Genomic DNA, 24168 nt, shown 5'->3' with positions numbered 1-24168 from the left:
AGAATGCTACTTGTGTTATACTTTAGATAACCCATGCTATAAAATAATATCTTGTCTTACTTGACAGTTATTTTAGGTTCCTCATAATACTTATCAAATCATGCAATGGAAAGCTTATATTTTTACTTTCATGAGGTTGAATTTTCAGATAAGAGCGGCAGCAAAAAAACCCAACAAAACTGATGTTTTTTTAACATGTACACGTTACATATTTTATTTTTTATTTTTTTTTTTTTTTTTTTATTTTTTTTTTTAAAATCGCTCTCTTTTTTAGTAAAGATGATATTAAACCAAAGGAATACAATCTTATTAACTTGGTAAACTATGAAATTGCAACTAATAAATGTAAAATTTTCACAATATAGAAAACAGTTTTGAATTAATGCATTTGAGTCCAAACTGCAAGTTTTAAAACAAGATATAAGAGTTGTTAAGTATACATAATTTCATCCAGTGTTAAAAAAATCAAAATACTTACTAAACCACAAAAGCAGTTCCTTATTTTCTCATATCTTATTGGAATTCTAAGTAGTTTTCCCAAACAAAAAATATTCAACTATTGTACCTCTGAACTGAGATAAATTATTGGTAATGAGTTTTTCACATAATTAGTGTTAATAACACTTTATTAGGGTGATTGATCAAATGGCTGCTCCTTTCATGTCTGTAAATTGTCAAAACCAATACATTTGATATAGACTGTATCATCAGATTATATGTAATTAGAGGAGAAAATCTCCAGAATAGTTTTCTGATTAACTTGTTGTTAAAACCTAAAAACTCCTCTGATTATCTGATAAGAATTTACATAATTAAAAACAATATTGTATTCAGTTCATGTACTTGATACTAAGTAATACCAGTTTATACATTAATTTACATATTTTGCTGAAAGTAATATCTTAATTTTGTTATTCTACTCAAACTTCACTTTGCACATCTGTAATTAGAAAATACCCTAAAGACAAGATTTTATAACAGTTTAGAGAACAATAAATATTTCTTTTTTTTTTTCACAAAAGATTCTGTTCAGTGATTTCAAAATTTGAACTCACCATACACGTGGATTAGAAGGATCGTCTGGACAGCCCTTTTTTTGTGGGTCTATATGTGTAAAGTTACCTTTAACTGTTGTTGTCACACCAATAATTGGTCGAGATCTATGTGATAAAAAATAATATCAGAACCAAGAATCGTTATATTTAGTTCCACAAATGTAAAAATTTTACTTGCAAATTCTCCAACTTATTTATTATTTTGTCCTCATATAACTTTTTTTTTTCTTATGTTCCTAATATTAATCCAAACACAGACAATTATTAAAAAACAAACCTAAATAAATTAAATACAGAAAAACTGACACAGGTAAAAAAAAAGACATAAAATAAACAGTACTACATTTCAAAATACACTTTGCTTTATTTGAATCATGGAAAAAATTAATTATGCTGGAAATGATTTCAGCTTAGGCATCCACCACTATCAATTAATCATTGTACAACAGAGGTAAGAATATTTTTTTAAAACTGTTAGATAACCATTAAAATACAAGATCCTCTCTTACCTTAAGAGGACCACAGCATCACTATCATAAGCTCCTACAAGGAGATCTGGATAACTGTTAGAATCCATATCCAATCCTCCTGACAGAGAGTATCCAAAAGTGGTTAATCTGGTTCTAAACAGAGCTTTTCTGGGAAAATCTGAAGGTCTGATAACCTGTAAAGGTTCATACAAGAATTATCATACAGGTGAAAAATAAATATAACACCCAAACAAATGCTGTAGAATTAGAAAAAAAGTAAAACACTCATCTTTCTAATAATATAGTGTAGAATTACGTAAAAGTTATATTATTAGAAAGATGAGTGTTTTGCGTAGAATTACGTAAAACACTCATCTTTCTAATAATATAGTGTAGAATTACGTAAAACACTCATCTTTCTAATAATATAGCGTAGAATTAAGTAAAAGTAAAACACTCATCTTTCTAATAATATAGTGTAGAATTAAGTAAAAGTAAAACACTCATCTTTCTAATAATATAGCATAGAATTAAGTAAAAATAAAACACTCAACTTTCTAATATATAGTGTGCAATTCAAATACTGACATTCTTCTTGTTTAACTTCCATAAAAATTACATAATCTAGTAAAATCTATAGAATTGATTCCTTAAAATAAATGAGTTGAAACTTCTGTAGAAATAGCTCTACTGTTATTGATTCAACAACAGTAACAACACTCTGATAATGAATGTTTAGGGTTCTCTTGAAAACTTAAAATACATTAAAAGATGATGGAAGATGTCCCTGCTTTAACATTTACACTAACCTCTAAAACAAACAAACAAAAAAAACAGAAAGAAAGATACAGTGATTGAAACATCATAAGTAAATCTAATTTAATATATCATAGGCACAAGATTATCTTATGATCCTTTTCTTGAACTAGAATAATAATGCCATCAAACACAATCATCAGAACACTCAGGCATAAATCATGTTATATTACAAAAAAAACTGTTTGTTTTGCCCCATATTACATTTTAGTTATATTCAGTTTTACCAAATAAAATGATATATATTGCAACAGAATCTCAAGACTTAATTTTTTCTGAGATCTAATACAATTCTTATGCATTCCTATTGACTAATGTTGACTTGTTTCTTTCAATGGACTGATATATAAATGTTATTGAAGTATATATGGGCTAACTGGTTACTTAATCATAGTGCTTTTTTCTTTGCTGCTGAGAAGACCTGTTATGCATTTACAGTTAGGATACAGTGACTGAAGTAAATGTTTGACTAAGTAATTATTAATATAGCTCAATAGATTTTAACTAACTATAATTTGTAATACCTTACAAAGGCATTCATAAAACATACCTGAACTGCTTTTACAGTAAGACCTTCTGCTGATCCCAAGTGTATGTAAACAGCACCTCTACCATTTTCTTCATAGGGGGCACCAATAGCTAAATCTAGATAGATTTTTACACATCTATAACAAAACTTCTGTGATGTAAAGCTGCACTAATAACCAAACATACAGTCTCACATATCTATAACAAAGATGCACTAATAGCCAAGTCTAGACAGTTTTACACATCTTTAACAAACACTTCTATGATGTAAAACAGCACTAATAGTCAAATCTAGACAGGTTTACACATCTTTAACAAACACTTCTATGATGTAAAACAGCACTAATAGTCAAATCTAGACAGGTTTACACATCTTTAACAAACACTTCTATGATGTAAAACAGCACTAATAGTCAAATCTAGACAGGTTTACACATCTTTAACAAACACTTCTATGATGTAAAACAGCACTAATAGCCAAATCTGGACAAGTTTACACATCTATAACAAACACTTCTGTGACATAAAATAGTACTAATGGACATATCTAGACAGTTTTACACATCTAAAACAAACCTTTTGTGATGTGAAACTACAATTATAAACACTTTTGTAACTACTTTAGTCAAAACTAGTCTATCAGATGTCAAGCAAAGTTACATCTTTAAAAAATGTTTAGGGAGAGCAAGAAAATAAAATTAGAAGTTTTGATTTAGATCAACTAGTATTACATTTGGCTAAAAATACAAATTCATTATAAGCATATAATCTCTTGTGAAAAACAAAATATATTTTTTTTAGGAAACTAGCTGATTATATCTTATTCTCTGATAAAAAAAAAAAAAGTACCATTGTGAAAACAGAAATACCTCTTGAAACATTTTATTATTAAGTTTTGAAACTTCTTATGTTATCATAAAGTACAATGTGATACTCAAGACAATTTATTATTCAAAAATTACCTTAAGGCTAGTGTGACCTAAAAGATTGGTTTAACTGTTAACAATCTAAAAGTTCAAAACAAATCTCAAATGCACTTCAGCATACCATAGTATCCATCTTTGTTCAAATCTCCTGCAGTTGATAGAGCCATCCCAAATGCAGATTCCACTTTTCCAGTTAATTTTGTTGGTACAGTTTCTTTTTCAAAACCCTAGAAAATTAATGGGGACCATAATTATAAATGTTGATTTTATGCACTCCTTTTACAGTAAATTAAAGAATTTAGTTTTGTGTTCATGCAAACTATTTTGTGTTATGGCAATTTATGAATTTTCATTCAATTTCCCATTTACAAGATAAAATTTATAATCAATAGAGGGTTCGGCTTAGAGGTGTCCAGATAAGGAGGTACAAATATGTATGTGTAGGTTCTGATAAGCTATACCTACTAAAATTACCCATTTTAATCTGTCAATTCATGTGAAAGAATACAGCAGTCAAGCTAAGTGATTCAGACATCAATTAAAATGCATTTTATTATTGCCAAACTATCATTTTATTTTTTCGAAGAGCGACTATCAATGTTAACTTGAAAACTCATTTGTTCTAAAGAGCCAAACCCTCATGAGATTCTTAACTACTTTCACAATTAAGAGCTACAGCTACACTGAATATAATTGAAATTGTCATCAACATATATGCAGTTGAATAAAAACAAAATAAATGGAACCCATTCTAGAAAGGGTTATTTCACCCACCAATCAAAACAGACTTCATATTTGTTATAATTACAAAGTGTCTGCCCTCCACCTTGAATTTCACTAAATGTTTTCTTGGTCTGATCATTCTAAGCATCAACATTCATATAAGTACAATGTACATATAGGTATGTGTGAGTGGTGAGTATCTACACCAACACAATAAAGTAATAAACAAAACAGGTATACTAATTATGTTAATAAGTATCACATCTTCATAATTAATACATAATTATACAAATGAAACAATAAAATCTCTGTTAACATAAAACCATTAATTAGTTTGGAGTATATAATCCATTTTAACCAGTACCTACAGCTTGGGTACGCACAAACAAACAATTCCTGTATATCTATTAATGGTATTCTGAAATAAACACAACAACACACACAATCTGCCTGCATACAATACTATTTATATATAGGTACAGTTTTTGTACACATCATACATCAGTGTAAATATCCACACACACCAGTGTTGTAAGTCTTGAGACCACCCTCTGGGTCTTTGTCTCGATGTTTTACAGGTTTTGGAAAACAAGACTGGCTAAATTTAAAAGTTAACAGTATTAGACCAGTAACTTACCCAGAATTATTAAGCACTAAATACTGATTATGTAGCAATTTATACAAGGCTTAGTGTATCATCAAATATGTCTTACTAGTAAAGCCCGCTTGGCACTACACCTTTGCAATGATGTTTATAGTGTCTCTCTTATTTTTGTTTATGTCACCAACCATCATATTGCCTGTACGTTAATACATAGTATAACACACACTATTCAAAACTAACTGCTACTGTACATAGCATTACACATAGACTTGCTACAAGTTTATATGAACTTCACTTGGTGCACATATTTTCATCAAATATTAGCAATTATCCCTGATATTAAACATGTCTAGTACATCTGCTGTGATCTTGTTTGGCTTCAAACATCATAAAGAATGTACTGACACCAATACCAGTTTTAGTTTTATTTGCTAAACTTTTTTAATTTTTTATTCATTCATTATTACTTTTTTGCATTGTTTTATTTTTCATAGGAGGAGATGTTAAAACAAAAACTGTGGGGTTAACATGTAAAAGATTTGCTATTAAGATTTTAATAAAGTTTATTTGGTGCATGTAATTTTTAATCTTCCTGCTTTATTTTTCATTGTGTAATTTATTACTAGATTATGGTCTTGGACATTGAGGTCTCGACTACAACACTGACACACACACACACGGAAAAGCAACCAATGTATAGAGACTAAATATACATTGAATCATTCATTGGGTTCCTTCCTTGTTAACAGTTTTCAAAAACCAAAACTTGATGTATTAAACAATTTTCTGTACTGATAAATGCAATATACTAACAGTAATATATATATATATATATATATACACACATAATTCTTATATGTATGGGTACATACATGTTTTCAGTGTTAAAAAGTAAACATATTAAAATGATCACATTAACTAAACTACACTTAGTAAGTGAAATGTAAACAGGTGATCCAATGTGTGTGTGCAGGGGCATAAAATACATGGGTTTGTAAATAAAAAAAAAATTAGATGTATAGAAACATACAGTTCCTGTGTTCAAATAGGCATACACAGCTCCTCCACCCTTCTTGCTGAAGTAGAATGGAGCTCCAACTGCTAGGTCCAGTGCTCTGTAGAAAATATCAACATGCAAAATGTCTTTAAAACTTAATCCTACATAGGCCATAAAACATTAATGATAATTAAAGAAGGTTAAATGCTCCTCATATTACACATTATTACCAAATCATTTAATAATTATGGCAACAACAGAGAAGTAAAAAAAAGAAGAGATATTGCAATGGAAATCAACTTTTCCTTACCATTAAATTATCAAATTTAGACATTGACAACCATTATCTTGGTTATGAAATCTGGATAAGAAAAGTTCATATACGTAAATATGTATATACCTATATATAAGGATAATTAAGTGCTTCAAATACCAATGAAATAAAAAAGGTGACAATATTGTGAAATTTTACTTACCTTTAATGCCTTTATTTAATACATTTTTTGATATATTATCTTTTACAAATGAAATTTTCAATAACACATAATAACCTGCCATATTTCGATTATTTTAATTCCATATTTCATCACATAATTAATTCATTTCATTTGCCATAATACATAATATCATACAAATATAAACTCAAAAAAGAAATAAAAATTATGTCTAAATTCTGAAATATAATGGAAAAAAACCCAAAAAAAAACAGATTATGAACAAAAATCTTACCCATCTCCATTAATGTCTAGAGATGTTAATGAATAGCCAAAAGAGGATAAAAATAATTCTCCATCTAATACTAGCTCTACTACAAAGTGCTCATTTTGTTTAGTTTCATCCTTCTTGAAAAACACCACTTGACCCGTACCATTTGACCGTGGAGCTCCTCCCACAAAACTGGTATGACTTCCAAAAAATTTTCCTCCTGTGACCGACATACCTAGGAAAAAATAATACAACAAATATGTCTTTAAATAAAGTAATGAAAGCAGTTTAGCAGTTTTATCAGGTTACAGATATTTATCTTCTTTGTTTGTGACTTAGAGACTAAATAAACTATTGTTAACACTCATTGATATCACATGCATGTAAATATTATAAATACAAAATATACACACACACATTTATGGTAAATGCCTAATTAAAAAATAAATAAATTCAATAAAAATGAATAAAAAGAACTTAATACCACAAGTATTTCAGATAATTTACTTCTTTTATCTAACTTGCATCACACCAGTCAACTGAAGTTCTATTTTTTTTTTTATCAGCTATTTATAATAACAATGCGATTGTTTTACTACATTAAGGTTTTACATTATACAGATCTTTTCAATACTTCACACAAAAAATTTCATAAAAGGTTTGCAATTTTAATTCACATTATCTTAAGAAAAAGCTGAAAACTAGTTTATTGTTACTGATCAGAAGCTCACAAAATAATTAGTTACAGTAAAAAGTAATAAACAGTGTAACTGATACTGCAATAGTGTATATATATATATATACAGGATGTTCCATAGAAACAAGAATTAAAGAACACTCTACAAGGAAATTAAGGAAAATGGATTCAACCTTTGCATCCCACCTGATTGAAACTAAACATCAATTTGTTCCAGAAAAAAACTGCAAAATTTTACATATCTGTGAAAAAAAGTTGAAAACTAGACAGTCTGGAAATTTTAGAAATAAATAGATGTCTAAAAACAAATCCAGAAAAAATGACCAAACCAACTTAAGCTCCTCCCCACTTGTCTCCAGGTGAATGTCAAGGTCACTTCCGGTTCTTTATTTAAACATATATATATATAAACCCTGTTACAAAAAATTTCAATCTGTACCTGATGATGCCTTTACTGGCAAAATCATAGTCATAATAAATGATGTATCTATGAAATGTACAATTTTCTTGTTTTTCCTCAATTTTGATAAATAGTATATTTAATGCCTCATACTTCTTAATGTAAAAATTTGATAATGATTCAATCTGTTTGATGAGAATGAAAAAGTAGTTTAAATACCATAAACACTTTACAAATACCTACCAAGATAACTATACTTCTTTACTGGTGGCAAATTTATATCCATTAAAGGGCCTTTATACCACAATTGGTCATCCAAGATGCCAAAACGAACATTATTCACAAAAACTGTTCCTTTCCATGTGTATGGTCCTGGTGTACCAATTGCTAGATTGTTATCCTTAAAATAAAAGTAAGAGTTCATGAATAGATTCAATATTTTAAAAAGTGAAAAACATCAGTTTCATTTTATGCACTAAAAAAGATTCAAAATGTAGGGAACAAAAATCCACATGGCATTTATTTAGCTTTGTAATATTGCCAAGGAAATACATGTACAAACATTACCTTCTCTTTGTGAACTAATAATCTATGCTAATAAGTAAAGATTCCATCCCACTAGTGGTGTGCTGTCTACTCTTATATATCTTAAAATTCAATCCCAGTTTTCATATGAGCTTTCAGATACATAGAGAATAAATTTATCATGCTGAAAAGCATCATTACAAAATGATGCTTGCTGAACAGCCAGGAAACTTTTCTTATGTTATAGGTTTAAGCATTTCTCATAATCTCTCACCTCTACCATTAATTTTGTAACTACAAATTACTAAGTATTGCTTTAAACTGTAGGAAACATGCTACATCAGCTACTATAGGATAGTAAAAGCTGACATTCTTGTCAAGCCATGAATACATAATGCTTCTCTACCAATGACTATCCCAAAATAATTCTAATTCAATATGCAAAATATTTACTTAAAAAATTAGGCATATAACTTGAAAAAACCTTGTAACATTTACAATGCTAGTGAATAGAGTACGATTCAGTGTAAAGCAAGAGTTAGAATAATTAAAATCTTCCTATTAAAGCACTGATGTATATAAAACAAAACACTGAAATAAGCTGCACATTCAGTTATCCTACTTACCTCTGTAATATACACACTAACTCCAGCTTGACAATAACCATACTGTTCATGAGCTTTGTTCCTAGCACGATTTAGACACGGGTCCCATTCCCGATGACGATCTAAAGCTGGTGTAAGAGAATAGCAAACACCTTCTCCCCAACGAAAATCTGATCCCTTTAGCACATATCGATGAGCACAGGTCTGAAAATACACGGAGGAGTAAAATATCACTGTTGTATTTGCAATAAAATAACACAAAACAAAAAATGTATTTTTAAGCAATCTGTAAAAATAAGGCAAATAATTAAGCCATAAGCTACAATATCACCAAACTTTAACATGTCAACAACGTGCAAATCTGCATTTAAAAAGTATGTATTAAATAAAAGTGTATAGATTTTGCAATTTTTTTTCTTTAAGGAATATTACAAATCTTTTCTTATACATCATAATACGGCCTCTCAACCTACTCAACGAAAAAATTAATGTAATGCTTTCTGAATTTTTATCTGCTGAAATCATTGCTGGCAACACTTCAATTACTTTTATCAAAAACACTAACCTTACAAACATATTATTGATCAACTAATACCAGTATGGACATCTATTAAAGGGCCATGGTAGCATATTACAACACCATCAGAAAAAAACATAATTATATGTTAATTTCAGAATTCTTTCAGAATTATTAACAAGCAAAACTAAAATGTCTCAAAGCATCTTTTTAAGAAAATGCCAACCATACCAACTACATGTCTAATAATTTTTATAGTTTTGTGAGAAACTGTTTAAGTGAAAGCACTTATTATAAACAAAAGAAAATGTGGTATCATATTTGGAAATTATGTCACAACAACAGTTAAAGACAACAGCTTTGGTGGTAAAGAAAAGACAGTAATTTTACAACAATTAATTAAAATATAATAGGTCAGTGTTGTGCACAGGATCAGCTCATAGAAGTCTGAGAATGAGAACACAAAGACGTTTACCTTTTATGACAGCTATTACAAGGGCTGTTCTTGTTTTTGCATTTTTAATATGAAGAGATATAGTCATAAAGAAATGACATATACAAATTGCTCTTAATTTTCAATAATGTGAGTGATGAGTAGTAAGAGCGAGAGTGAAAAATGCAGGCCAAATCTGACTCTGAACTGACTGGATTCGAAATAGTGGTTTCAATATCAGAAGCAGAATTCATTTCTTTATCGATTATTAAGCTTTGGAGGGCTCACTTCACAAAACAGCACATGTTGATAAGATTGATTCATTCTTCCAAGACTGAGTTGAATTACTGCAATGATGTTATTACATTTGAATCAGATAAAAGGTATAAGATGCCTTCAAAATTAACTGACAACACTGAGCCAAATGTAACTCTCTCTAACTACATTTTAGTGTCAATAATCTTCATCTAGAATACATATATCAACATGGTTGATTATTGATACTAATATCTTACAAAATGATATATTAATATCATTGTTTTTGAGTTAAACATATCTTAAATAAAAAACAAATAGTTGCCTACCATAACGTAGCCACCAGGTTTCTGGCTCGTCACTGAAACTCCAAGCCATTGACCATCTTTGTCAACATCATCAGCCGGCTCTGAACACGAAAACAAGTTGTATTGTATTAATAATATATAAGGTATAGTACACTTCAGATGTTTAAATCATATTTGAATGCTAAAATTTGGTATTTATTGTTTTTAAGAATGATGTGTCAGCTATATTTCATATGCTACAATATATAATAATTAATGTGAAACAGTTCACGTATAAATGTAAATATAAAAACACACAATGTGTATGAAGAAGAAAAATTATTCAGTTACTTTGTCCATAATTGGCAGATAACAACTATATTATGATGCACGTGGTACCTCGAAACTAATAGGGTAATTGACTTCATATTTTTTAAAACTGTGTTTTTCTTGATTTGTGCTCAAAAAGCTGTTGATATTTTAAAAGAAAACTACACTACGCTTTGTATTATCCCTTTCTCAGTTTTATAACAATTAAAAGTCAGCTATGTCAAATTAAAACAAACGAAAAATAATTAATTATTGATTGCGAACATTTCAAAATTCAACAATGATCACTTACCCAAAACGTCTGATTCAACATCAACTTGCCTACAGTCTTTTCTGAATGTATTCAGCTCACACTGATAGAGGGCGCCTGAGCGGTTTGTTCCTGGTTGAGACGTCTGTGCAAGGGGTGCTCCTACTAGTAATCTACAAAAGGTCATGGTACATAAAAGTCGTAATCAGGACATGAAAGATGTGTAAAACATTCATTTCTTATACCAGACGTCACCAAATACTTAAATTTCCTATTTTGTGCATTTCAACAAAAGTAAACAAGACGTAGCAACATGATAAAATGTTTATTTATTTTGATGTAAGGAAACACTAGATAAGTCTGTTATCAGATAATACATGTAATAGTATTATCCGATTCAGAGGTTGCGAAGTACCATACAGTAACTTTTCTGATACTACTTTAAAGAAACCGAGACTATCTATTTTTTTTTTAAGTATGTGAAATTCTGACTATAATCATAGTACACATTTTACTGAAAATAACAGATGCTTTTTAGTTAGTGTTTCTTATAGTTAAGGCTTCTTTAGGAATTTATTCTAGAAGTAGAGTTCTCGAAGGCTTCCAACCGAAACGCGAGCCATAACCTATTTGAAATTTCAAATAGTTTCGTTTGCTTAGAATGGGTTAAAATATATCATCGAAAAAGAAACAAACGAGACTAATTTAACAGAACAGATAAGTGGTAATACTTTCTACATGTTAAAAAGTATTTACGTGGGATGCATGCTTCTGTGTTAATCAAAAACGCTGTAAGACTTCTCTAAATAATAAATGAGATATGTACACGAACTCTCGATCGCATTTTTGTGTGTGTTTGTTTGTTTTAGGTATTTGATTATCGATCCATGTTGATGTCCACGAAAGATATAAAATATGTACATTAAGCCGAGAATAACAGAAACATAATAATAAAATCTAGCTTGTGTGTTAGCGTGTTAGGCTCCGGATCTAGGGTTCCAAAGTTCAAGCCGCGAGATGTTGAGCTTTAAGTTGTGTGAGCGTTATAGTTGTAAATGTTAATACTGTTATTTGGTTAAAAAATAAGCGTTAATAGGCGGCGGAAGTTACTGGATATCATCACTCTGGTCATCAGTTCTAAATTATGGATAGCTAAACCTGGTCGTTCAGGTTCTTGATGATATCGAACGTCTCTCTAAACTTAATATATTTTTATAACATGAACGTCTTGAAGCCTGCGACATAATATTTTGGGCCTTCTCAAGATAACCAGGGTTTATTTCGATTATATACATGTGATAATCACAATGTACAAGTTTTCAAGACAAACTTGGATGAACATTTATGTTAGAAGACATGACATCAGTGTCACAAATAATGACTAAAAATGCGCTTGATGAGCGATAAAACATAGATACAAAAACATACAATTTTAAAAGCCAACTGATTCAATATAGTGTTGCGAGCTATATCTTCGGTGCTTTAATTAGATGTTAGCTAGAGTGCGCATCACGTTATGATCAATTAACTGCTAGAACACCTAGAATATTCTAGATGACGTTCCGAAAAACTAATAACTTCAATGAACATCTAGAAGTGAGACCAACAGATATAAATACTAGTGGGCTCGAGCAGTGAAGTTCTTAGTTTCAGTGACGTATTTGTATCAGTGTTAATTATCACGTATATTCAGTTATCTACTGATTAGCCGTGAAATTGTCCACGTAAATTGTAATACTGTTAGCGAAGATTTCCGTTTGAACGTCACTTGTAAATTTAAACCTACAAGTTATAACAATTTAGAAGCTTGTAGGAAGAAATAAATTAATTTGTTATGGTTACAACAAAAGAACAACGTCACAACAATTGAAAAACAGATGAAATTAATGTCTTTTTGAGTGTTCTTCATTCCAATTCGTTTTGATGCAATTGATATTTAAATATTAATTATCATTTAACGCTCCAGGTGGTGGAGCACCTGATAGCTGTTTGAGGTGTTTGCACTTTTCCACTCTGTATTGTTTTCCACAGTAAGAAAACATGGTGCGTTAAATAACGTTACGTTATATACCGGTCATTCTCATTATCAGAAAACAGTACACTGATTAGACGTTTCTTGGTAAATTATCTTAAAAAAGGTATTCAAAGACTGAGGGATAACATAACACTTGAGCTATGAACACACACAATTAAAACTAAACTAAATGTTAGTTTTAAGTTATCAGATTCCACACAGTTTGCCCAGTTTAAAACTCGTTAACGAATGACCACGTCGATGACGGGAACTGCCATTAAAGTAAACAATGACGAGCACTGGCTTAATCTTCGTGCCTTGTTATCCTGAAAATAAAACTCTAACGAACGTTTCGTGATGGTAACAGTGAAAAGTCTACGAACACCAGTGAGTAATTGGAGATTTAATACAAGCCCGAAAGACAATCGACAAAAAGCTTGCATCACTATAACAACCCAAGAGCGACTTGGTTATTCCTTTGATCAAATTAGTGTACGTATTTTCATTCCATTTGTGATGAGTCGTGATAACTTCACACACATAGTTAAGACGAACTTTATTGACTTGTTCGTGGGGGTGACACTAGGAACGCCTGAGACAGTCCTCAAATCCTGTCCCATAAAACACGAACGTGTAATTTTGTTGTTGTTGTTATTGAAATAATGATGTTAATATTACATTTTGGGTTTTAAACGATTTAAGGACAAACGTATTGAAAATACGACCAAAAATTATTTATTGCGTTTTCATCATCTTGCTTCTGTAGTTGATTGTTGAATAAAAGAAATAAACTTTTATCGACGAGCCAGATATTTATATGTTTGGAGCCGCTGTAGATATAAATCAGGTTTTCTCATTAAATTTTTAAAAAGTATCTTGGATACGCGTAAGTCTGATATCAAATTAATTGCTATATTACTCGTAAGTTTTGTATACTGTTGAAACGCCCATTCTTAATACGTCAGTCATAAAAAATGACATCAACAGAGTGCATGTGAAAAATCACAGTCAAAAACATGATATAATTAATATTTCTGACATCCTAACTCAAAACAGTAAAGTCACAAAACAAAACAATATTTCATTTTCCAAATATGACGTCGGGTTTTTCCAAAATATCATCTCCATTTTGATTTTTACGTGCGCGCACGCGTAGCTACTTACAAACACAATCAGTCTTGAAAGTTGTGAATGACTTGCTCATCTCAGTTTTTTCATATTCCCTCGATTCTTTTCTTCATTTTCCTAATTTCATTTCTGGTCCCCTTCAACAGTGAATTCTTCGCCAAACTTCTCATTCTTGGCTCTTTTGTCCCCCAACCCCAGAGGATACTTCATTGGTAATTATTCAAATTTTCATCATCTTTTTTCTACCTTTCTAAAAGCGGTTAATTATTTAAACATTTCTTACAACAGCGTAGTGACGAATATATTTGTTTATAAAACGTATTTAAATCCAATATTAATTTTTATACTTTCATCTGTTTTGCAATGCTGAGGTTTTCTAAACTAGAGGGAGACATCGTAAACTTTTTTACTGTTAATGTACATCCAAGTACTTTTTTTTTAACGCATTATCTCTTTTCATAATCTTACTTTCGAACTTAAAGCAAATTTGCTGCCGAAGTCGCTTGATGTCAATTCTGGATAGCTGTAACACTGATTTTTCAACACTGAATTACGCCTGAGCACGCAACAACGCGTGCAGGCTAATATACTGTAAAAGGTATAACGTAAACAAAACTGAAACCCAATCCTGCCTTAGCTAACACAAGGTGACTTTTTATTGTGTATATCGATAAAAGAAACGTTTACACTTTTTTTTGGTTGTTTTGTTGTTAAGCACAAAGCTGAACAATGGGCTAATTTTAGAAACACATGTCCAGTCTGAGCCACTGGGGTACACACTTTTATACTATAAAATCATATCATTATATCTGGATATCAGCTTTAGTGCAGTTGATACATACAATTGGCATACCCGTTCCTAAATATACATCACTGTAAAAGTCGGTGAACTCTTCAAGATTTCTTATTTTGGGTATAAAGAAAAAAGTGCCTACCATATTGACTTGTCATATGAACAACGTTTTGCTAGTGAATGAAAATAAGAGCTATCACAGATAAAAGCTATTTCGTGTACTGGAATTTTAAAAGTAACTGATACAAAAGTCTTTCTGTTAGCAGTTTGAACACAAACGGAACACACTCACCCAATGAATATAAAATGGAGTACAGACAAATATTTAAGAAATGAAGGGGGGTTGAGATGTAAACATATTTGATGCCAAGGAATAAGATCACACATCGGTTATTTCTAATTTCAAGCTCTTGGTACACATAATATTCACCAGATGGTGTGAAGCTGAAGTTCGTGACGTAACTGATAATGAACGAGAACTAGATCATCAACACGAACCAGACGCATGCCATTTTAATACAAGTCTTTCTTTGTAGGTCAAGCCAATGGTCTTACGAAAACTTGGAAAGAAGGGGGGAAAGTAAACTTCCTTGAAATTAATTAATTGGTAGATGCAAAAATAAAACGTGTTTGCCTGCCAGTAATTTCCGAAATAAGGTAGTTAACCTTAGTTTCGACTTCGTTCCATATGTTTCTGAACAAATTCTGAACCGTAATTCTCATTTACGTCTGATAACTTTAATCGACTGCATTTCCACCGATAACTGGAAAGTTTTACTAAGATGAACATTATGTTATGGAATAGTTTATTTCAGTATTTCACAACACTCGGGACTTTACTGTCCGAATGGGACAGACTCAACGAGATTCAAAGTCATTGTATACGTTCCCGTTTCTCTTGCGTGTACTGATCAGCATTGTATACGTTTGTTTCTCTTGCGTGTATTGATCAGCATTGTATATATTCCCGTTTCTCTTGCGTGTATTGATTAGCATTGTATATATTCCTGTTTCTCTTGCGTGTATTGACCAGTATTGTATATATCCCTGTTTCTCTTGCGTGTATTGACCAGTATTGTATATATCCCTGTTTCTCTTGCGTGTATTGTATATATTCCTGTTTCTCTTTGCATGTATTGATCAGTGTATCACTAAGTCCTTGTTTTTTTTTTTTTTTTTTCAAAAGCCACTACAGTAAACAAATCAAACAACTCAAAAAGTTTCTTCATCCGCTTGAATACACAAATATACCAAACGGACAACATCCTTATTAAGTGTTACTTGTGTTTTATATACGTATGTTGTGAGATGGAAATTATGCTGCTCTACTAGAATATCTATAACTCTCATTAATTTGGCCCTCTTTATGTGATTTCAAGCTTTTTCCGGTTTAGTCATTATTGTTAAAACTCCAGATATCAATCAAACTCATTGTTCTTACTGTCCTTTGTTCAGCAGACGATTCTCATTGAGCTTCTTTCCTCATTACTTTGTATACTATCCATAGGTATATCAGAAAATAAACACCAGTAACCACTGGCGCTGTAGTGGGATGTTGAAAGCCATTGAGCAAAATCGAAACCCCTGTGTGTGATAGGAACAACATTAAGCTTAAAGGTTCTTTCGCACCCTAGAACAGTAATGATATATTTCATACACGAGTCTTTCAAAGCCACGGGAAAATACAATATGCACAAATTCTATGTTTCTCTCAGATTAATTTTTTTCATGCTTCAACTATATATAGAACTTATTAAAAAATGGACGATGACTGCGGTTATACAGAACTGTCACGAATATTCTTTTACATACGTCCAACAAAACAAATTACCAATTTAATCTTCCCTGACACAATGTTTTCGTCAACCGATGTATAACTTTAAGAGCCATTATCATCATTTACTCGGCTAATCGAAGAAAATAATATACATCATGCCACACACATATATAAACATGAATTTATCAGCATCCTATTGTTTAATAACGGTATCAATAAAACGAAAATTACAAAGGACGTCATACGTACACAGACAGACGAGTTGATTTGGACCTTGAACAGCTAACTTAACCTTCCTTATCCAAAACACATACACAACCTTTGGAATCACCCTATTTTTATATTTAGTTTACAAGAAATTAACAACGTCGCGAACCTTCATAAGCCCTGTTTTAACTAAGGTCGCTGACCCTCAGTTTGACTTTTACAATATTTTGATTTAACAACCCTAGGTAATATTTCTTAAGTTGAAATTATTTAATTATCTTCTGAGAAATGAAGATCCAAAGGAGTTCATATAGAAAGACAAAAGTGGCGAATAATAACAACACCGTAGTCTATGAATAACATTATCCAATAATAACGTAGTATGGATCGATTTTAAATAAAATTATTAGCGTAGAAATACGTGACACGTTGTTAAAGAACGTGTTTGCGACGAAACTTTAGGTGATCATACCAAGATATAAAAGCTTATGCCCCATACAAATGGTATTATAAAAGGTAATGTATCAAATGCTGCGCAGCTTAATCTATTTAACAGCATCTGGAAGTATCTCGTTTTAGAGCACTTTACTGCCCTCTATAATAAAAGTTTCATTTTTCCAATTTTATAGTTCAGCGTACTTCAGTATAATCTGTAATGAAGGTTCCAATTTCATAATTATATATACACACACAAAATACTTTTAAGAAAAGAAGAAAACGAAAGTCATTCGATTGGCGGTTTAAAACGAGTTCAACTATACAACATTCCAGGCTGAACCGTATATTGAATACGGCTACCTATGAGACAAGTTGAGGGATGCAGGGCACTGTTAGCAGAGGGTATTGATGAATATACGCTCTATATTTTATCTTTCAGAAGTACACAAGAACTATCTACAGCCGTTCCTAGTTTTGAAAAGATATATTAGTACTAGAGGGAAGACAGCTAGTCAACAGCACCAACTGCCAACCCTTGGGCTACATTTATCTGATTGAATAGTTGGATTTAATTGTCACTCTTACAGAGCACATACGGTCCTAAAGTGCAATGCGCGTTTTTATGGCAACGGATCACGAACTGTGAACCCTCTAATTCACAGTCCAGATATGATAAACATTAGCCGTGACTGGCTCATGCCGGCTACTTAGAATGTCCTAGAAATAATGATATACTATTCTTGTTTTTCAACAAAAAATACTGATACGCTGTACACTTTAAACAGCGGTAAATTTTAATGGAATTCCAGAGGATGTCCGAAAAATCGGTTGTCATAGGCTGAATGTCTATACATGTTTATAGAACACGTTCAACATATCCTCCCTCAAAATATATACAGTGCTGAAGACGCTGAATCCAAATCACCTCCACATGCTCACCAATGGCAAGTGACACTATATAGAAAATCTGACAAAAAAATAGAAACAACTGTTAATTTCCCTCCTGTTACAATGGTAACAGATTTTTGGGACACCCTATCCTCACAAGAGTCATAAACGAGTTTTAACGATTGTATTATGGTGTATTGTGAGTTGTACGATCTCTCCACGATAACAAGTATTATGATATATCACAAAATAAATTTCTAAAATTCGTTTTGGTCTTTCATGCTTCACTCAGCGACATTACATTTAAACTTTAATCCTATCTTTGGTGTTCTTTATATATTGTATTCAAGGGCGGATACAGGCCCGCCCCCGTTTTGAAAATCAAATCAAAATAATTGTAAACATTTGATCTTTTAGGAGGAAAGAATGTAGTGAAATTTCTTAATAAATTAAAAAGAAATAAAAAAGCAATACAACAACATCTATCAAACATTATAACAAATCTAAATATCCCATTTAACCCCTACCAGGGAAGTCCGGAAAATTCCTCGTTTACGTTCAGAATCATCGCGCCTCCCAGTTTTCAAAATCCTGGATCCGCCACTGGCATTAACACAGACAGAGATACAAAGAGAGAAAGTTTTCGCATTTAACAGTATTTGTAAACAACGTTATGAAATCCGAAAGGGTTTAATAAATTTCCAATTAAAGTATTTTATATATCCATGTTTACCCTAGTATCTTGTATTATAAGGTTGTGTAAAATTTCCTTTTGACACTATTTTTTGTGTTTTGTTTTTTTATAAAATCATGAATTATTCAGGTATTTGATTTTTTTTGTTTATTTGTCGTTGTTTCAGTAGGCTGTTAAGCCTAGAGAGGAAAATTATTGCCAATTATCAGTCATTTGGCTTTTGCACATTCCATACAGTAACGCTTGACTATATTGCGTCAGTCGGGTCTATAATATTATTCTGCCTCGCGATAAAAATAATACATTCTAAAATCTGTAGAAACAATTTCTTTGCGAGATTGTCGATAAATTACTCGTAGCCAGACAGATCGTATAGATTGAAAGGCGTCTTTTATTGTAGGATTATTCACGCTGAGTTTGCCGAGCTATTCTACCATCACTATTCCTACTTTAAAAAAAAAAAGGGGGGGGTGCATATTGTGCAATTTCACTCTTATTTTCTCTCCCTTACTTTTTAGCGTATTCAGTATAATACTACACAGTACTTAACTCACCAATTCGGAATCGTTCCGAAGATAATTTTCCTCGTGCCACAAGCAATATTCCATAAAAGTTCGCCAGAGGGCCTATAACCGTTTCTTTGAGTGATAGTCATAATGAGAAATCAAACGTGCACATGACACAATAGCTTGTTAGGGTATCTCGTATACCCGGTGACTTTGAACGTAAGTAGAAATACTTTGTCCAGCTGAAGTTACGGTTCTCTGTACCGGCCAACCACCTCGCTAATTATACTCCTAGGCGCCATTAATCAGGCAATCCATCCATCTAGAATAAAGAAGGAAGCGAGGATGCTTCGCTCCCTGCCGCTACTCAAACAGTCACTGGTACCTTTACATTCAGGCCTAGGAACACTGAATATATTCTATTGCTTTTTTATTCCATAAATTACTCAACCAAGCTAGCGCCCCGTCTTGAATCATGCTAACAACGACGAGATGGGTTTTATGGATGTCTAATCCTTATTATTATCACCACACTTCTTAGGTGGTAGACGTTAATTAAGGCACTACGGACTACATATTGCCTGTATATAGTCACAACCTACAAGTAAGTCAAGTTAATGGTGAAAGCTCATAATTAAATCCACTTGTACTGCTATTGTCCTCTAACTCTCCGAATAAATGCAGTGTCAATTTGCGCGAGACCTGGATCGTGTAGGTCTACTTGGGTGGTCAGAAGTGATAGTGCACAGAAGCAAAAATTCCCTCTAATATAGTAAATGCCTTAATGGAACTGTTTTTAAAATAAAACATCTGATTCATTCTGTTAACTATCTATAATTAATTATTCATTTTGATGATATGTATCCGAATCAATAATACACATTTACCTTTTGTTTCTTTTTTCTCATACTTGGTTACATTAAACTGATTTCGTTAAAATAGTTAGAACGTTAAAATATTTTTTTTAAACAGTGGATCTGTAAATAGATTTAGATAACAATATTTTATTCATTATGAAATGATATAAAAAAGGGCAACGTTATTCGACATGAATTAAAAACATTCAGGTTGTCCTGACATGTTTCGGCGTCATCAACATAACCGCAATTATGGTTGTTGTTGTTTTTTTAAGGTTATAGGACCTCTAGCGAAAATTTATGGATTATCTAATGATAGAAAAAATTATTGTAACATGGCAGGTCAGTTTGAATGTTGTTAATTCAGATTGTGCTCTTTTATTGTGTTATACGATTTTAAAATGAAATTACATTTTGTGTTTTGTGTATTTCACTCACTGTATTCACCCAAACACGACAGCCCTTACAATATTTATAGAAAAATAAATCAATTATGAATATTTTTTAGCAAACATGAACTCAGTAATAAAACATAAAAACACAATTCTTTGATAGATTGTTTAGGCAGTTTCATCATAAATAGATAATATTGCGAACTTCTACAAAGGTAACTTCAGTCACGCCAAGATTCATGCAGTGACCATGAGTCTCAAGGAATTTGAGCCCTTGTCACGTCCTCATGGCCCTTAATGTCACTTATTTTATGTTCAGACATTCTAAACCTTAAGAAGCTTATGTGTTATATAGTCTTGTGGTCAAAGAAAAGTCATTCAGGAGAGTAGCCTCTCTCCCAGTGGCTTCGTTATTTTCTGGCGATCGTTTCTGAATGAAAACACTAGCATTTGTATAAGATCCATCCATCTTCATAGCGGGCAGAGGTTCTGAACGGTACGTTGGTTTCTTAATTCGTAAGCTTAGAAGTTTATATGACACCACTGTTATGTTTTGTACGACATATTGTCGTTCTCAGGGTGTGACTTTTTTCACTTCCTTTTCTGTATATTGTTGTTAATGTTATTTACAACCAAACATCCTTCAGGCAGCTGCAGATGGGTGACACTGAGGTCGAATCTGTTGCATTAGCAGAAAAGGAAGATAGTCAAAAAAAAATAAAAAAATGGGGGGGACTGGCACTTTTGCTAAAGCGTGCAGGGAATAAAATGTGGAGCTAACAGCTATAGTAAAACATAACGGGGTATTCTTACTTCCATACCATTAAAATATTACTGCTTGAAATTTCTGTGTGTATGTGTGTGTGTATTAGTAATACCGCTTTGTATCACAATGTATATCTTTGTTTTCATTGAAATATATTAAACACTGTAGTCTTTATACTAAGGCATGTTAATCCTTCAGGGAAACCTCCTCAGGACACTTATATCACACAAGGGAAAACCTCCTCTGCACAGCTATAGCACATCATTTGGCTTGTTATAGTGTTGGGCTGTATGTTATATTATGCTATTTTAAGTTGTGCTTTACTCACCACTGTAAAATCCTATTCACTTGGGATTTAAGAAATATGTTGGGTTGATGCTACTAATTGGATATCTTAAATCATTCAGCAGACAATACGTCTGACATTTATCACCGTTGTTTTTTTTTCTTTTTCAATTTGTCCTTGTCCAAGGTTACTGACGAGGGGTGGAATTCTCCAAAACCGGTATAACTTAGTTGCAGGTGGTGAATGGAATGATAGATTGGGCTTCTTATTTATTTTTAATATATTAAACATCTTGTCTGCTGAATAATTCATAAAAATACACTAGTAGCATCAGTGTTACATATTCTTCAAATCCTATGTAAATATAGGCTCACCGTGTGAGTAAAAGACAACTAGAAACACCATACAAATAATCTATCACTCTATCAACTGGCACGGTTTGCATAAAAATGTAAGTTTCAAAACAAAAACACATCAAATAACTCTATTTCATAAAATAACAATTCATTACACAAAATAACCAGAACCTTAAAAAATAGGTTAAATTGAACGTTAAAGAAAAGATTTCTCGGTGGGAAGAACTCTTGGGAAGGTGTGTGGAGTAAAAGTGGTTTATGAATCAAACGGGAAGCACAGCCATGTCATTGTAACAGATTCCATTCGACTACATTTCCTTTCAGAGAAGCTCACAACGTCAAATCCTCTACTTATACTACATCCGCGCGGATTTTTATTATTATTATTGTTAAGCACAGAGCTGCTCAATGGGCTATCTGTGTTCTGCCCACCGCGGGTATGGAAACCCAATTTTTAGTGGTATAAGCCCTCAGGCTTATCGCCAAGCCACCGCCGAGCGAGCGAGTATGTATGTGATTTTTTTTAAAGGCAAATATAAATAAATAAAATTACAGAAAAAAATATCATTTTGTTCCGCCGATTTTAAAATGTTCGGAGATTCTCTGGCGGTATCCGCCAGACAAATGGAGGTTTTATTAACGATGTCTCTATCGTTTACATTGCATATTTTTATTTGTTTCTTTTACCGAGAAAATCTTTTATTTCTGCGAGAGAATGAATTGTTTCGACTTCTCCCTATATGAAATCAATGTTAAGAAGAATGTGATCAAACTGTGTTTTACAGATTAATATATGATCCCTACATATAACTTCCTGAAAATTAATAGAATGTAACAATCTATTCTAAAGTGCGTTGTAAGAAACAAGTCGATTCGTTCTCATTCAGACGCAACATGAATGTCGAAAGCAGAGAAATGTAATTTTAAACATACACGGTTCATAATATTTAGGTACAAGAGAGAGAGAGAGAAAAAAACGACTGTCACATGCATAAAATATTAGTTTACAAAAAGAAGTAGTATCTTCTTCAATTTGCCAAGATTGTTTGTTTTGAATTTCGCGCAAAGCCACACGAGGGCTATCTGCGCTAGCCGTCCCTAATTTAACAGTGTAAGACTAAAGGGAAGGCAGCTAGTCATCACCACCCACCGCCAACTCTTGGGCTACTCTTTTACCAACGAATAGTGGGATTGATCGTCACATTATAACGCCCCCACGACTGAAAGGGCGAGCATGTTTGGTGTGTCGGGGATTCGAACCCGCGACCCACAGATTGCGAGTCGAACGCCCTACCCACCTGGCCATGCTGGGCCAGATTTGCCAAGATAGATTTATTATTGTCTGTGATTAAACAGAAACATATTTAAAGCAGCTGAATTAATCCAGTCATTTTTGTTTGTTTATGTTGTTTATCTACACAATGAGCTATCTGTGGTGTTCCCGCCGCACGGAGCCAACACCGAATTTTAGTGTTATAAGTTCTCAAGCTTACCACTGAGCCACCAGGGGGCCCAACAATTTTGAAGAAATTCATCTTGTAATTCTAATACATCCAAATCTGTGCAAAACAATTAATTATAACGAAGCCAATTCTCCAACTCGGAAAAATGGGTTTAGTTTGTTTTAAATTTTTCGCAAAGCTACATAAGGGCTATTTGCGCTAGCCGTCCCTAATTTAGAAATGGTAGATTAGAGGTAAGGCTGCTTGTCAGCACCACCCATCGCCAACTCTTGGGCTACTCTTTTACGAACGTATAGTGGAATTGACAGTCACATAATAACGCCCCCATGGCCGAAAGAGCGAGCATGTTCAATGACTGTGATTCGATCCCGCGACCCTAAGATTTGGTGTCAAGCGCCTTATTTGTTTGTTTGTTTTGAAGTTAAGCACAAAGCTACACGATGGGCTATCTGTGCTCTGCCCATCACGGGTATCGAAACC

At 32.3% G+C, this 24168-nt stretch overlaps 1 protein-coding gene across 1 annotated transcript in view; it reads right to left on the bottom strand.

Annotated features, from left to right (window-relative positions):
* The window catches only part of LOC106457102 (integrin alpha-PS1-like), a 98467-nt gene that overhangs the window by 25169 nt on the left and 49130 nt on the right, over positions 1–24168 (bottom strand). The window contains exons 2-11 of the mRNA XM_022382916.1: positions 11166–11296; positions 10586–10665; positions 9073–9255; positions 8165–8321; positions 6849–7059; positions 6153–6237; positions 3917–4022; positions 2892–2986; positions 1565–1719; positions 1061–1160 (exon numbers count right to left, since the gene is read on the bottom strand). Of these exons, the coding sequence (XP_022238624.1) occupies positions 1061–1160; positions 1565–1719; positions 2892–2986; positions 3917–4022; positions 6153–6237; positions 6849–7059; positions 8165–8321; positions 9073–9255; positions 10586–10665; positions 11166–11296 (1303 nt within the window). The remainder of the gene's footprint in view (positions 1–1060; positions 1161–1564; positions 1720–2891; positions 2987–3916; positions 4023–6152; positions 6238–6848; positions 7060–8164; positions 8322–9072; positions 9256–10585; positions 10666–11165; positions 11297–24168) is intronic.

Source organism: Limulus polyphemus, unplaced genomic scaffold (assembly GCF_000517525.1).
Source record: "Limulus polyphemus unplaced genomic scaffold, Limulus_polyphemus-2.1.2 Scaffold292, whole genome shotgun sequence".
Classification (NCBI taxonomy): Eukaryota; Metazoa; Arthropoda; class Merostomata; order Xiphosura; family Limulidae; genus Limulus; species Limulus polyphemus.
This window is presented reverse-complemented; position numbering and strand designations above follow the sequence as displayed.